General features: G+C 27.9%; 1 protein-coding gene across 1 annotated transcript; it reads right to left on the bottom strand.

Moving 5' to 3' along the window:
* Positions 1-798: 798 nt before the first annotated feature.
* LOC145189738 (small glutamine-rich tetratricopeptide repeat-containing protein beta-like) lies at positions 799-16,663 on the bottom strand. The gene is made up of 11 exons (XM_090090464.1): positions 16,551-16,663; positions 12,385-12,482; positions 11,627-11,693; positions 10,351-10,450; positions 7,589-7,693; positions 7,289-7,343; positions 7,061-7,157; positions 3,336-3,406; positions 3,218-3,255; positions 2,875-3,024; positions 799-1,058 (listed from the first exon to the last, which is right to left on the bottom strand). The coding sequence occupies exons 1-11, from the start codon at positions 16,648-16,650 to the stop codon at positions 917-919; spliced, it is 1,023 nt and encodes a 340-aa protein (XP_089946590.1). The 5' UTR covers positions 16,651-16,663; the 3' UTR covers positions 799-916.
* Between the last annotated feature and the right edge of the window lie 1,297 nt (positions 16,664-17,960).

Here is a 17,960-nt window from a genome sequence, read left to right as displayed (position 1 = left end):
GAACATTCTTTTTTTTAACATTAGAAAAAAAGTTACTTTATCTCAATTTTGTGTTAAAATTTAAATTTATTACATAAAACTTAACTTTTATCATGAAAAATTAAATTCTTTAAACTTACTCAAAGTTTTAAATTATGCATAAAAAAGACTAAACACTTCCACAACTCAAAATATCTCTCCAGAAATTTTCATTAAATGTACATTTGAAAAATATATTCTAAACTTTAAAACATCCTTAATTTTGATATTATTTCATTGACTAAAGCCATTTGACAATAAATCTTCAGCAACAAATCTTGCCTGAGCAAGTTGAAAATAGAGTTTTTGTATTTAAAGCAGAGACATTTATATATCATGTATAGTTGTATAATAGAAGTGAAGTATTTTTTATAAAAACATCACTTATCTTTATCTTATTTAAACTTCTTGGTCGCAGGTAAATCAAGGTTTGTCCTATACAGCAAAAAAAGGTTGAACCAAAGCTCTAAAAACTTTAAACCAAATTGCGTTTAATTTTGTGAAGACTTTAAATTTAAAACTTATTCAAACTTTTGAAAAAAGATTCCTTGAAAACTTGCCCAAACATGGACCACAAGCCATGCTGAAAACTATATTATGATAGAAAGATAAAAAAAAATCATAAACAAGCACTATTTGCTAAATTGACCTATAATACTCAGATTTGTAGGTTTATTTATTCACAAAATTGATGTCAAAGATGGTATTATGAGCAAAACCTATTGAAATAATTCTCTAAGAGCTTTCAAGACCAAAAATCATGGGTAAAGAAAAAATGCATTTGGAATTCACTTATCTCTTGTACAAAATACCAAAAACAACACACAAAAAATCAAAATACACCACTTAAAAAAATGTTTTTGATTCAAACATAAGTTATTTTAATTTTTTTAGTAATTTATTTTATGTTGGAATTATCTGGTGGATTACCCCCCGGAGAGTTTTGATTTTGCTGTTGACGTGCTTGTTGGAATTGAGCTGATAAATTGGCCACCATTTCAGGGTTCTGTTGACGCATTTGCTCAGCAAACGAGGATGTTCTACACACAAAAAGATTTATAGAAATATCATTTCCATAGCGATTATTTTATGGTAACAACAGGTAAATCAAGTTACAAAAAAGTAAACAACATATAATAAATACATTGCTTTGGACTACTTTAAAACAAGTTATTTTTCATTGTAATACCTAGATACATATAAGAGAAAATTAGTTTTCAATAATAAAAGTATAAGAAAAAGATTAAAATACTTTTATATTTTCAACAATTTTCACCAAATATCTGTGAATTATGTACTACGTGGCAGTAAACACAAAGTTGCTGTATTATCTTTTAAAAGCAGACAGAGAAAAAAGAAAAAAAAAGAAATGTAGTGTGTGTGCATTTACACGAATAAATTGTTTACAGCGATAAATTTGTCTATATTTTCAATATCGTATATATCTCAACTCCAAATGCTATTTTTATAAGACGAATCTTTATAAAAAAAACCTGCCCATTTTGCTGTTGAACTCACTACTGTCTTCATCTAACTCATATTCCTGAATATCATTGTTAAAAAGTTCTGAAATTGAAATTAGATTCACATCTGAATGAAAAGGTTTTTGAATCCAGTTTCTTATGCTGAGTTCTTTTTGTGTTAAAACAAAATCCTCATTCAAACAACAGAAAATAAAAAATTGCCCCTGCTTTTCTGATTCAAAGTGATTTTGGAGTAATACTTAACGCTTTTTATGCACACAAGTCTGACTTAAAAACAAAAATCATAAAGAGCTCAACAATGTTGAATCAAAAATTATTCAGGAGGAAAATTCAGAAGGAAAATGAAGCAAAAATAAAAACCTAAAAAAACTTTTTTTTTTTAAACCAATAGATTTGGTTTAAAAAAAAAAAGTATTTTAAGTGGTATGTCCTCCAAGAATTTTCAGAAAAAAAGAAGTCTGAGGCCAAAGAAAGCGAGAGTATGATATAAAACTTGTTTTCAGTATAAAAGACTGCGTATTATTTACATTTCAAATTTTGCTACAAGATCCTTTCAAAACAGGGATAAGACCCATGTTTTTAATACCTATTGAAACCATCAAAAACTTATAAAATGCTGCATCTAAATCTCTCACAGTTGCTCTGCAAAGTCATACAAATGGCACCAGCCATCTACAAAGGAAATAAAAAGAAATTAAGAAACTAAGAACTTAAGACCTGAGTAAACTTCTCTCAATTTACTATATTTATAGGAAAATGAAGAAATCCATACTGCTTGTCACTTTTATTGTTCTTGTTCTTTCATTATGTCAAACTCTTTTTTTTTATTATTATTTTCCTCTTGCTGTTTACTGGCACGCTCTAAAGCTTCAACTTCTTCTTTCTCTCTTCTTTTTTTTCATCTATTTAGCAAGGCCTATTAAGTGAGGCCTAATAGATGAAATAAGGTGATATAGGTTGGCAAAAAGACTTAAAACTGATTTAACCAAACCAACTCCTACATTTTTTACCCTGAAGGCCATGGACAAACTGATCAAAACCTTTATCAAGCAAACACTTCAAATAACCTGCACCTGGATGAAGCAACTAAACAAACTGGAAGCCTAACATCTTCAAATGGATTCAGATTAACTTAGTTCTCCATACCTTGACCCCTAAACTATTCAACATACATGGGTTCATTCTCGATACAATAAAAATTGAAGTGTGTTTTGAGACTGCTGCTTGTAACAAAGCTGCCATTGAGGCTGTCTTTTAATCATGCATCCTATATATTAGCTCTTATAATTGCACCAAGTCCCATAATATACACAAATTTGATACTCAAATTCGATTTAAGCTAATATATGATTTAATAATATTTATAACTTACGCATTCATTATACTTCCAAAATCTAAACCAGGAGGAAATGGAATATTAGTTGGAGGTTGCGAAGCAAATGATGAGGGATTATGCTCTTCAGCTGTTGGTGGAGCTGTTGCTGGTGCTGGAGGTGGTACTCCTCCCATTAAATTAGCAAACCTTAAATACATTTTAGATATTTTATAATAAAGTGAAATAGTATAGCATATCCAACATGCATCATGTTGCAAATTTAACATCAATTTTATCATAATTTATAAATTATATTGCAAATTATTTTTCCCCTAGGAGGGAATTTATTTTTTAATTTACAAGCTTGCAAAGTTTTAATTCTTCATAGAAAAATACTTACATGCTTTGCATTTGAGGATTTTGCATAAAACTTTGAGCCTAAAAGTAAAGTTTAAAAAACAAACAAAATAAACAAAACAAAATTTGTAAAATGAAATGAACTAAAAACTCAGAAATACCATATTCATCACAGCAGGATTGTTCAACAAAGCACCAATATCCAGACCAGCAAATGGGTTTGCAGTATTTGCTAAATTTGAGTTTGGATAAGTAAAAAATTAGTTTTATGCTTTATATGCAGAGTAGGATAAAAAAAGAAATACAAAATCAAATTGGATTGACTGATTTAAATGGCATTTAACTTTCATATTTTTAAAATTTTGTATTTTTTTTTTTGCAGATTATAAAGAGGGGTAAATAAATTTTATGTCTTCATACTCAGTGCAAAAACATATGAAAATTGCTTAGTTTAATTTTTTTCCAGACAATCTATTGCTACAACACATAGGAAAAACCGTGCAGTATGTGAACTATGTGTAGTATGTGAACCGTGCAGTATGTGAACTATGAACTATGTGATGGGCTAGGAACAAATGTTAAATTAAAAACCTGTTCACAATGAACAAGTCGAGGAGGGTGTACAAGAAATTTTCAACAATGATCCAACTGTACTTGTACTGTACTCAATTGAGCATCTCCAGAACATTTCTATGATTCTTTTTTCACAATTAGACTATAAAAATTTAATAAACACTTTTATTAGACAAAAAAAAAAAAGTATTTTGAAAACTATATGCATTTTAAAACTGATTTAAAATGCATACAATTTTAAAAATACAAAAAAGTTGTATGTATTTTAAATCAGCCAGTCAAATTTGACTGGCTGATTTTATGAAAAATGTTGACATTACATGTTTTTTTTTTTTTTCTATTTGTTTTGTAGTTGTTAACAATTGATGTATATTCATAGATATTTGACATGTTCAAAAAGTGTTAGGAACTTACTATTGCTTTTTATTACAACATAAGAAAGTAACATAAGAAAGTTTATTATTTCCATGTAGTATAGTCTATATCACACCTTCTGACATCTTTACAGTAGTTATACAAACATATCAGTTAGGTTATGGCTTAGCGTTTGTTCAGCATAATCCATCCAAACTTTGTTCTCAGCCTTTGATGGCAAGTTGTTAAATAGTATCCAACACTTGTCCTCTGCCACCCATTACTGTAGGGATTCCACCATTTTATAGTTGTTCATTCAATCACAATTGGGTGAGTGCAAGCAATCTGACTCTCTTTGTTTTGTTGAGACAGTTGGTGAGGAATCCAAACATAGCAAAGTTTTCTTAACCCAAGACATTTGGTCAAAATGTTATGCACAGTTGCTAGACATAATCCCATGTTTTCAGCAAGCATACATACAGTTAGCTTTGGCTCTACTGTTATCCAGTTCCTTCACCAAATCAATGTTTGATTGTAAGGTTTAGATGGAAGGCCAGACAGATTGCACACTACCCATGAGACTTGTTCTTGTATCATCTTCAAACAACTTGCATCACAAATATAATGTTGACTTTGTGAGGATACTATTGACTTTGAAAGGATGTTATCTAATGATGTCTCATTCAGCTGTTGAATAGAATTAGGCTGTAAGAACTCAATATAAACATATCCTTTACATTGCTCAGAATTTAGCTGCATTTTCAAAAATGATCAATTATAATAAAGCTATACATACATACATACATACATACATACATACATACATACATACATACATTGGCCCAGAGGAAAGGAAATGAAAGAATTCTTCCAAAAAGTCCTAGAGCCTTCATGATTTTTTAAGAATGTTACAGAAATGTGTTGAGGTTATATCTAGAACCACTAAGCATAGTATAAATACTCATGGATTTCTTGACTAGATGACAATCAAATAAAATGGTGTCCAAAAAGAAAAAACATAATAATGATCTTTGAACTTTAGTAATTTAGCACTATCAGAATGGTGATTTGTCAAAACAATCTTGACCAAGCTAATTAAGTTTTGGGAAACTGTCATTTGATCTGATGAATCGAAATTTAATCTGCTCAGGTCTCATGGGAAGATAATGGCATGGAAAACACTCAAGGAGGAATTTGATCTGCATTGTACTGTGGTTATGGTCAAGTATTTTGGAAATTCTGTTACCATTCAGGGTTAATTCTTGCTAAGTAGGACTTAATTTTGAACAAAAATCTTTCTTCATCTGCAACAATGATCGCAAGCATCCATCAGATCTAGTTAAAAATTGGCTCAAGCAAAACAATATTTAAACCTTATTAAAAAATATAAGGTTTGAAATTTAAAAAATAAACTAAAATATCATAAATTGGCCTTCATTCTTGCCTAATCTCAATCCCTAGACCATCTATGGGATGAGATTGAACAGAGGATGAAGAAACACAGGCAGAAGAATATCCATGAGCTTGGGAACCTAATGAAGAATGAATGGAATAATTCATTCTTAATTAGATTCCCAAGCTCATGGATTTTAAGTTGAGTTGTCTGTTTTTTAGAAACTTATTGATTCAGTACCAAATAGAAGAATTTCAAAGTTTTACAAGAGTGCATCTAAATCAAAGGTTATCTGAAATGATACTAGATTTCATTAAATACCTGTTTTGCAACAGACAAAATTTTTTTTTCTTTCTCTGGGCCAATAATTTTTGTAAATGATATTTGAACAATCTTATACTATTTTGTCAATAAAACAAGAACAAGTAATTGAAAAGCTGAAACTTGTAGTATATACACTAATTATAACAGACCACACAATGATTCTAGCACTCAGCAATTTTCTCCTGTAATTCTTATATGATAGCATATACATAATATGCAAGAGTGGCCAATAATTTCTGGAGTGTGTGCGTGCATGCGCATGTGTGTAGCACTCTACTCTTTCTTCTTATTGGCTGTATGCATATTTAAATATATTTGTTATATTATGCTTTTTATATCTATTATATGTATAATATTTTTATAAATGAATGATGCACTATTCCTAAGACTATTTGAACATACCAAAAATATACTTTAAAAAAAATCAAAGAAACTGATGGAAAACCCACTTTTATATTCAAGAACATTATAAAATTTTTATTGGACATTGCATTAATATATTTTAAATAACTATTTTTCAACTTTGCTCAAAAGTATTTTAACTTTTAACTATATTTGAAAAAAAATAAATAAATAAATAAAATAAAAGTAATAACAATAACAACAACAACAACAACGATAATAATAATAATAATAATAATAATAATAATAATAATAATAATAATAATAATAATAATAATAATAAAATAATAATAAAAATAATAATAATACAGATAACCATCAAAGTCCATGAAATTTTTAATATAAATCAATTTTTTTTGTCATCAACATACATACGAAACTAGTCGACTAATTTTAGTTACCCTAAAAAGTTAGTCAACTAAATTTAGTTAGACTAAAAAGTTAGTCAGCTAATTTTATTTAGACTAAAACTAACCTTAACTCTCACCCCTATTTACAAGTTTTTAAATAAGTAAAGGATTTATAAGTTTTTTTAATAAGTAAATGGTTTTTTAAGTTTTTAACAAGTGAATGGTTTTTTAAAGTTTTTCATATAAAATCTGGGATGTTTTTTTAATTTGGTAACTGAATTAAAAACTTTTTTTTATTTACAAAAAATTTAAAATTGTTTCATTTCAATCAAAAGAAAACTATGTATATTTAATGTTTTAAGGAAAAAGGGAAAACATGTTATGATTGCATTTCTTGGGAAAGCTCTAAAAAATGAAAGTTCTTTTTAAGATTTTTGATCTTCTTTTTTTTTAGAAACGAATCAGAATATTTCAAATAAACAATACATACATGTAGGTGGTTGCGTTGATTTAACACCATGAAGGTTTTTTTCTGATAATTCTAAATTAGTTTTATATGTATTGTTGGAAGGTTCTAATGAAACAGCCTATAAAAAAAAAAGTTAAATAGATTCTTAATACACTGGTTCACAACCAACAAACATCTACTTTTTCAAACCATGAAACATAACAATATACAAATTTACAGATATAACTTTGCAATAAAAATAATTTTTACCTTTTTATAGTTAGCAACAGCTTTGTCATAAAGTTTATCATTCATATATACCAGACTAAAATAATCGATAGAGAAATATCATATATCTGAAATGCATTTCTAAAAAGAATTGCATTTTGATATTAGAGATCCATTTCAGTTAGAACTGCATTTAAGCAATACTGACCTTAAAGTGTGTAGAAACACACTTAAAGGTTAGAATTGCTTTTAGAAACATTCTTTAAGATTACAATTGTCATGTTAGTATAGTATTTCATTAAAAAAAAACATTATAAAGAGCATACCACTACAATTTCTTACCCTAATCGACCATATGCTTTGCTATATGTGGGATCAATTTTTATAGCATCTTCACAGTCTGAAATTGCTTTTTGAGTATTGCTTAACTTTGTCCAGGCTGCAGCCCTAAAAAAGCAAAAAAAAAAAAAAAAAATTGAAGAAAAATTAATTTGATTATAAATAATATATCAAGAATCCTATCAATTAGCTATTTAGACAGCTTTTTTAAAGAACTCAAACTTAAGAAATTATTTTTAGGTTTCTAAATGAAAAAGATAAACAATTAGCAAAATAAAAATAAGGAAATTACATATAAACATAAAAAGAATAAAAAAACTTTTATAAAAACTTAAAAGAAAACAAAATAACCTACTTTTAAGCAACATATTTTCTAATATATTTATTTATAATATATTTATTTATAATATATTTATAGGACTTTTACACAACATTATTAGGATTACTATAAATAAGTCATAAAGTTTATTACATAAATAATCTCCAGTCAAACAAATTTAGTTTCAGCAGGATCTCTTTTCAAGAAAAAATCAATACCTTCTGAAATATATAATTGGAAAGTTAATAAAATTTTTTAGGATAGACATGAAGGATAACACATAATTGAAAGATAACACTTAGAAATGCCAAAGATTAATATTAGGCCCATCAAAAAGTATTTGGAACAAAATGATCCATATATAAAGTGTGCTACATTTCTGAATGCAAAAGACTTTATTAGTCAAAATAAACACCTTCACAATCTAGTTTCTACTAACTAACCTACCACCAATCAAATCTTCAACCAGCTAACTTTTAGAACTCAATGCTTCTCTCTCAAATCTGTCAATTCTAGCAAGTGAGAAATCTGTTTTAACTTATGTTTGTTATTTCCTTCCTAAATCTTGGCAGTAATTGTTGCCCATTTCTTATGAACCACTCCTAATCTGGCCCAAGAGAGGCTTGTGTGGATGAGGTCAGTTCTAGGCACTTTTTGGAATAGTTTATTTTGGTCCAGCCAGGGGTATGGCCAACACACTTCTCATCTTAGGTGAGGATACAGGCAAAGAAAGGATCTTGCTGTATTTTTTCCAACTTTTCTTGTGAGCAGTAGAGTTTGCTTACTATTTTAGAGGGGGTCTGATGAAAATCTGATTTGAGAATTTTAGTGTATCATTGTAAATACAGGATGATCAACCTAAAAATATCTCATCTATCAAATTTTAAACAAAATGATAGATATTGTAATCAAAATAAATTACCACAGAATTCAATCAACTTTATCTCTTTCTTCAATAATAGAATTGTAATTTGTCAAGTACTTTAGGAATCAAATTAAAATTAGGAATAAAATGTTTCTGTGATAAAATTATCACAAAGACAATTCTTAAAGTTGAGCAAAAATGCACTTTGAGATAAATGCTTCAAACTAAACACTGCCATTGATCATTAAATAAACTTTCAAAGATATTATTTTTGACTCAACTACTAAATTTAAAAAATTTGAAACTATAAAAATCAGTAGAATTCCCAACCTTATGTGAAACACAATGATTATTGAGCAAATTTTAATTATCTAAAACAATTTTTATGCTCTCCATGTTTTATAGAAATAAAAAGGGACTTCAGCAAAAGGTTGTTATAGTTTTGATATCTAAATTAACTTTCTAATGTATATAGCAAGATTTTTGGTCAAAATACTTTGTGCTCAAATGTAGTCTAATTAACAGGAGTGCCTTTTGTTTTAATTGCTTATTTTACTCAAAGCCTGTCAATGCCCTTTTTTTCAGACGTTAATTAAAAATATTTTATTTCAATTACTACAATTTCTAACTAAAAATTGATAATAAAAACCATTATTTAAGTTAAAAATGTAATTTTATGTAAAACTGATGTCTTTTTTTTTTTTTACTTTGTATGAACTTTATTCTCAAAATTATAACCTTAAACATTAATTGACATGTATTGTTTTGTTTTAACTTTTTAGTTGCGTCTTGCCAATGTCCCCAAAAATAGGAATGTCAGTATTTCCTGATTTTGCAAAAAATGTTGAAAAAACTTTTTGAAACTAGTTACAATTAGACAAAATAAGTAAGTTATTTTTTTATTTACAATTTTTGAATTTATGGTCTAAAAACTGTGCAATAAGATATACTCTATAAAGAGTTACCTATCAGGTATTCATTTAAGGAGTACGCCGTATTCAGACAATCAAATATTAAACAACTCCCTTCCCCTCCACTCCCCCCCCCCCCCCCATCCTTTAGTAACATTTTGGCTAAAATTTATAAGGAAGAGTTAGAGAAAATTTACTTATTAGCTTGATTATTGTCTTGTTAATTCTTTTTAAAGAGCAACAAAGCAACAAACCTCTAATACTTCATAAATAGTTTCCTTTTTGATTTAGAATTTTAGTCCCATTATAATTATACTTTAGATATTCAATGATTAATTGCTTTCACTACTTCTAACAACAGCTGATGGAGCAAATTTGTTATACATGATTAATGAGATCAATGATTAATGAGATTGATTAGATCAAAGATTAATAAAATAAATGGATGTTTGTTAAACATAAGATTATGGAAGTTAAAAGCAAAAAGATTTTTAACTAATAAACATTTTCCATTAACAAAATATCAGAGATTTAAAAAAAAACAAAAAAAAACTATATTCTAATTAGCTAAAATCTTTTTTTGTGCATATAAATAAAATAAAATAGTTGATGTAAAAGCACAAAACAGAAAAACCACATAAAGATTAAAAAAAAAAGAGAATAAATTTACCGATTACAATAGTATACTGCATTTTTTGAGTCAATCTCAATAGCTTTGGTGTAAGAATCAATTGCTTCATGATATTGTTCCGTCTTCATATATTCATTTCCTAATATGATAAAGCTCTTAAAATTTATAAAAAGTGTGCATGCTTATATATATATATATATATATATATATATATATATATATATATATATATATATATATATATATATATATATATATATATATATATATATATATATATATATATATATATATAGCATATTAGGCTGCTCCAAAGAATACTTTTTAAAGCAATTCTCCTGAAAGGCTATTTTTGTTCCATATATTATAAGCATTTAATCTGTCATCTTGAAGAAAACATAACAAGGTTTACTGGCTTCAGTTTTCTGCAATTGTTTTAGTTGCATCAAAAATAGCAAAAAATTTATCCTTTGATATATTAACTATGAAGTATCAATTTCAAACTGATATTTTATTAACGATATGAATTATACTGTTAAACTTCACAATTTAATGCTAAATCAATATTACTCGAGAGAATGACAGAATTATCAATATCATTATATACAATAGCAATAAGTAATAGAAACGTCCATAGCATTAAACACAGGTTTAATTAACCAATAACAACTAAAAAGATAAAGTCATGCTGACTGATCAAAACTTAACGTGCCAGTTCCAACAAAATGGAGCTCCTGCCCCACACAGCTTGCAAAGCTGCTGAAAAAGAAATAAATTTGATGCTGCAGCCAGATTGATCACCAGATTTGAATGGAATACAACCTACTTATGCATGGATGGATAACAAATGTTTATTTAGAAGCCATTTGGTAAACAGTTATAGTTAAAACTAAAATCATTTTTGTAAAAATGATACAAAAGAATGGCATAGATTGCAATATTTTTAGCTTACAAAAAAGCACATGTGGAAAGTTTTAATAATAATTTATCATTTGGTCATTAAATTATATTATTTATAAATATTTAAAAATTAACAAATATTTGTTAATAAATAATAATAATAAAAAAAATGTTTTTTTATTGGTGCCATATTATTGTATAAGATAATTTTTAATTGCCTTTTTATTTTATTTGTTTCTATAAAAGTCTGTATTAAAATGATGTTTATATATTTTTTTTTCATAAAAAAAAGCAAAAACATAAACATCATTTTAACCGTTTCTGTATAAACACTATAAACACCAAAATAGCTATTAAATATACTTTTGTTTTTAAAACTTTGTTAGGAAATCAACTACTAAGAACAAAATCAGACCTTTATTTTTCAAATCTTCTGCTAACTTGTGTTTTTCATGTTGATCACTAGAAAAATGAGTTGAATCCTGAAAATTAACCAGTAGAGAAATTAGATATTAAACAAACATTCAAAGCTATAATTAGCCTAACGCCTATAGTATTTCTTAACAATTTCTTCATTTTTAATCTCTGATTTTCGGGATTTCAAGTTGTAAATACTTATAATATATACATTAGTTTTACAAAAGTCCAGTTTGCACTCCAAACATTTAAACCTCAAATTTTTGATTCTAAAGTATTTTAAAATTCTTTGTGGAGTTCTTAAGTATGGTAAAAATTCTTAGTGCATTTTTTTTTCTCTAATAAAAAAGTTTTAAAAGCGTTTTTTAGAAAAGTCTAGACTTTCGGAGCTTTAAGTTCCTTGCTAAGGTCTAAAATTTTTTTAAATATATTTTAATATAAATACTTTAAACTTTTTAAAGATAATTCGATTATTTGTTTTTCTCATTTTTTTCATAATTTGTTGTATTACTATTTCTTTAAAATCTTATCTTCAGTTTAAAAATATATACAACAAAATATTTGTCTTTGTTTTAAATAAAAAAAAAAACAACTAGGATGTGAAAATATTTAGTAGCTGAGTTTTAGTTTAACTACTTTAGTTGAGAAGATTGCATTTTCTATTAAGAACAAAACTTAATTTCAGACGATTAAAGTCAAATAAATGGATTTTTACGGAATTTAATTAAAGAAAAACTTGTAACAAAAAAACGAAACCTTTTTAGCAGCTGAGCTAAAAACATCTAACAAATTTAATTCATGCTCAGGCTTAAAACTTTCAAGTCCATATGCTGACTCAATACACTGAATTGCAACTATAAATTAAAAAAAAATATGAGAAAATATAAAAAAAAAAAAAAAAAATAAATAAATAGAAAAAGTGAAACAAACAATAAAAAAAATTTTTTTCACCAGTACACAGCTCTGTAGACCGCACTATACACCACAACATACACCTCACTCTACTTAGTGTAAATAAAGCAAAACAAGAACTTAAAAAGTTAAATTTGTATAGAAAAAGAAATGGAATATCTATATGTAAATCTTATCTCTGAAGTTGAGAATAAATACAAGATCAATTTAAATCTGAAAAAGATGTAAGGTAATTGTTAAGGTAAGAAAATTTTTCACATGACTAAAACATCCTTAAAAAAATGTTCGTGCAATGCAATCCTGAAAATATTCATTAAACTATATAAGAAAACAAAATTGCATCCAATAAAAAAAAAAGCTGAAGCAAGTCATTAGAAAGCTTAAATTTTAACTGTGGTATTATAAAAACTTTTTGATTTGGACACAAATTTATAGATGTTAAAGAACCATCCACAAAAAAAATGTCTTTTGATTTTGATACATTAAGAGGGAAGAATTAACAACGCAAACAAATCTGAATATTAGGACGATGCAAAAGCATTGTTTTTTGCAACAGTTCTTTTGATCATAGTAATTTGGTTCTCTAAAAGATTCATATTGTTTAAGCCAAAACAACACTTTAATGAAAATTTTCCCAGAACACTCTTTTTAAGTGTTTACACTAATCACTAAAATGGCAGAAATAAGTTCAATAGAGACTAAGAGCAGAGGATGATTTACAGATGTCCTAATTGTCCATAACTGTTTAACCCTCAAGATACTAATTGGGAAAACTTTTAAAATGAAAAGGTTATAAGTTGTATATGAACTTTAAAATCAACAATTCCTACTTCCAAATTTTATTAAGCCGAGAAAAATTCATTAAGCCAGAACTTGGTATAAAAGAAGATTTTGTTGAAAACTTTGATATAAGTTTGTTATACAGGATGTATTCCAAAGCTACCAATGAAGCCAACAAAAATTTATCAAACAAAGTCTTATTCTAATAATTCACTTAGATTATGATAATTATTACATAGTAATCAGATTTTAAATGCTGTGAAAAAACTATTATTCTATAACAATAATATTAAAAAAAAAATTGGCTTAATAGCTGTGTTCTACTGATTAATATCCACAATGGGCACAACAGTTGGAATTTGGCACCATCCTAACCCTGGATCTAGTCCTCTCATCAGCATTTTGAAGTCAACAGTTTTTAAAACTGTTGACTTCAAAAAACTTGAGAGAGACATCCCACATTGAAAAATGGCAGCTTTCACAACAGATGGATGGAGTACAAGAAATAATGCTCCCTTTAACTCCCTTATATCGAATTATGTTACCAAAGACTTTGAACTCAAAAAGTTGCCTTTGGATTACCAAAACTTCATAGGGAGACATACAGGGGTTTTGCCTGCTCTAGGATTAGACCACATGATTTCTCAATTTCCTGCTCTTCAGAGGAAAGACCTTTACAAAGTGGGTGTTACTGATGCTGCAAAGACTGTAGAAAAATTAGAAGGACTCAATTCTATAATCAAGGAATTAAACAGACTTTCTCAAAGGTCCCACCAAAATTCACTGGACTGACAAAACATCAAGAAATCATGAATGGCAGCAAATATATACCAGTCAAAATCATTCAGCTTGTGATAACAAGATGGAATTCCAACTTTATGATGATTAAATCAATCCTCAGATTTAAGGCTGGTTTACTGGTTGCTCTCGAAACCCTAGACAAACCGAATCTTCAAAGCTTGATTCCAGATGAGTTAGAGTTAAATAGTATTTACAACTTTTTACAATTTCTGGCAGAATATAAACTATGCTCTGATTTCTGGTCTTCAGAAAAACAGGTGACAACACACAAAAATTAAAAAAACATTAAAAATCCAATTGCTTTGCAAAAGAACTAAGTGATATTAAAAAGCTTGACCTTCAAGTTGCAGAGTGCCTACAGTACTTTATGGAAGTATTTGAGAAAAGTTTACCCAATAATGGCATTAGAGTCAAATACTATAATGTGGGTTCACTTCTTCACCCATATTATAGAAGCTATACACTCAAATATAGCAAACAGCCAGTAAGGAAGGAAAGCTGCCATCAAGGAATTGGTTGACAATCACCTAACCACAATTCAGTTCAATAAATTATTGGATGATAATCATTCTTTACTAGAAACATCAGACCTTGATGAGGCTATGGATCCAGTGGACATTGAGTTTTTGAAAGAAAGTTTTTTGAGTTTTTTAGCAGAGTGCCATGGGACTTCACAGTCAAGGCAATCAAAGTTCAAGCCACCTTTGATGCTTGAATGAGAAAAATCAGACAATCATCTTACCTAAAAGGCATGTGGATGCTTTTGAATAGTGGATGCAAAATAAAAATGAGTTATCTTTGCTATCTGGTGTGGCTAGAAGTTACTCGGCTATACCTATGACTTCTGCTTCATCTAAAAGAATGTTTTCAGTAAAAGACAATGTAGTAGTGTACTAGCAAAAAAGCAGAAAAAGGGGAATGAGAAAAAGAAATACAGAGCATTTGAGCTTGCAAATCTTTTACTAGAAACATATGATGAATTATCTAATCATAATTTTTTTTTATCAATTACTAGTTTGTTTAAAACTGTAAATGTAAAATTAAGTAATGGAAATACAAAGAACAATTTAAAAAATCTTTGCTTTTTGCTTCGATAATTGGCAAGAAAAGTGGTAAATAGTGATAAAAGTGGGTAATAAGTGATAAAAGCAGTGAAATGTGATAAATCTAGTAAATCAGTGTATTACACAATTTACACAAAATTAGTGGTAATTATGCATTTTTACACAGATTTATGATTTTTTACTGCTGGTGCGGTAATGTCTTTGCTTAACTGTGGCTGGCAAAAATGCTCCAGAAAACAAATTCAGTGGTAATGTTCAAAAATTAACTAGCAAAGCTGAAAGTCTATATATTGCTAGAGAAATTCTGAATATTTATCTCAAAAAAGTTCTTAATGATCATGAGGAATTAGCTCTTTATCTATCAACTATAAATTATTTGTATAGAATAATTAAAGCAATTATAATTGGCACTTTTCATGGCTAAAAAAGAAGTAGTAGTCAGTCCACATAACTATGCAAAATGGGCAATCTTGAAAGTAGACTGGTGAGAATATGGTGCTCTCAACATGAACTAGAAGGGGAGAACTTAAAGGACTTGAAATTATCAGTACAGCTCACAGTAAGAGTTTATTCATTAACATGTTTTGAGATTAAGGTATGAGATAATTTAGAAAAAAATTACATAAATAACTGATTAAACCAAGACTTTGTTAAACAACTTTTTTTTTATTTTGCAGACCAAATTTGTTTAAGATTTAGAACAAGTCAGTTTAGAATACTGTTAATCCATACATCAGCTCTTCTGCTTGGAATACCTATACTGAAAACATTCTACCAGCAATTTTTTCTCTGATAAGGCAGAAAGACAATTTGCAGCATAGAAAATATTAGGGTTAAAAAACCATAAAAAAAAAGTAAGAAGTAACATAAGAGTAAAAAGTTTAAGAAAAATTTCCTGGATATTGTAAAATACTTACGTTTGTAAACTTATGCAATCAAATGCTAATAAATATATGTAAAAATATTTACAAGATGTGAGAATTTTTAAAATACTAATGAAAATGAAAAGTTTAATAGTTAAAAAAACAGCCTGTAATTAACAAATTTTTATGCTTAAGAGGTCTAGTTAGGGGTAATTGATCTATATTTTTAGAATTATTTGAGCAAAAGTAAAATTAAAAAAATTTCAACTTTCTACATGTAAACAACAACTTTCCCAAAAAAAAAAAAAGTTTGAGGCTGAAAATTTAAAACTGAAATTTTTCAAAAAATCAACTCTTTCATTTAAAAATGGTTAAAGACATAAAAAAAATGCCAAGCCAAATCTTGATTCAAAACTTGTTTCGAAAGTGACCAATCATAGTGTACACCATATATTTTTAAAAAAATTTAAATAAAAACATAACTCTACAAAAAAATCTTTACCTTCTAAACCCTCAATGCCATCAGCATTAAGGCATTCATTTTCCACTTCTGATTTTAAAAAGGAAACTATGGAAAGAGCCAATTCTTTCTTAACTGACATTATTTAACTGAAATGTAAAAAAAAAAAATTAAAAGTATTTTAATTTACAAGTATTTAACCTTGTTTCATTTAGTAGGATAATTCATTTTATTCTTCTAAATTTACTGTACATGATATTGTGGTGGTAGATCAAAATTAGGTCTTATTAATGCATATCATAAGGTCTTTCAGAAAAGTAAAAGCTAAACTATTCTTGTTAACTCACTACCTACTCTGTATAAACTGGAGAAGAAGACGGTGGAATTTAATAGTGAAATTTTAAAATAATCATAGTTCTTTAGTAGTAATTATTTTTAAAAAGGTAACTGAAGTCTTATGAAGGTGAAGATAAGCACGAATGAAAAGTTTTATAAACCAACGTTTCAATCAAATCAGAGTTGTCACCATATTTGTTTCGAAAGCTCTGGTACATGCTGCTATATTAGTGTGTGTCTACACTTAGCCAGTTTACAACTGTCATTTATGAGACAAATTAATGACCGAAGCACTTTGTACCATATTAATTTTTGCAGACAATAGTTAATTTATTCTTTGGAACTTCCGGTGACTTATGATAGGGCAGACATAACAAATAATTTTATTTTTATTTTTCTAAGTTCAACTAGAACTTGAATCCTGCTCTTGATTTTTAATTCAGTGAAAATATATTTAGAAAAGTATAGGCAAATGTTTCATGACTACAGAATGCCCATTTTCCGGTCTGCAAAATATAAGGTTATCGCATTTTATCATATTATAAACACAACTACCATGGCTAGTAGTGGTTGTTATTATAAGAACTACAAAAACATCTCTACATCTGCTGTTACTATTTTAAACAGTTAAAGAGTTGACACATCTAGAAACCTTCAGATATAGTAGGTAAGGCAGATAAATATTCTTCTAAACGCAAGAAAATGCTACACGCTGAAGAAGTAAACTGTTCTTGAAAGTTAACCACACCAAACGGCACGTTGGAGTTTTCAGCAACTGAATAGGTTATCAAAGCCAATTTCGTTGATTAAATTGTAAGCTATTGCTCTGGGTTTTTCTAATCAATTCAAGATTGAATGTTAAGAACTGAAAAATTGATTTTACATAATTACAATAAAATAAGAAGGGAAAGACGGCGTAAAGATTGAGAAAGAATTTTCTTTTGTTTTAGAGCCACTTTTGAATTAAAAACAACGTAAAAAATCTCACTGAAATCTTCAGTATGTTCTAGCTTTCAATATTACAGCTATTTTTCACTTCCCAGAATTACCGCGCGATATTTTTTATAAGTTTATTAGGCCTCAGATGAATATTCGATAATCGAAGGTTTATTATAC

This window comes from Hydra viridissima, unplaced genomic scaffold (genome assembly GCF_058129835.1).
Source record: "Hydra viridissima isolate aposymbiotic clone 2 unplaced genomic scaffold, HvirCarnegie_v1 scaffold_6, whole genome shotgun sequence".
In the NCBI taxonomy this organism is placed as follows: Eukaryota; Metazoa; Cnidaria; class Hydrozoa; order Anthoathecata; family Hydridae; genus Hydra; species Hydra viridissima.
Note: the sequence above shows the minus strand (reverse complement) of the source record. Positions and strands in the feature narration are given on the sequence as shown.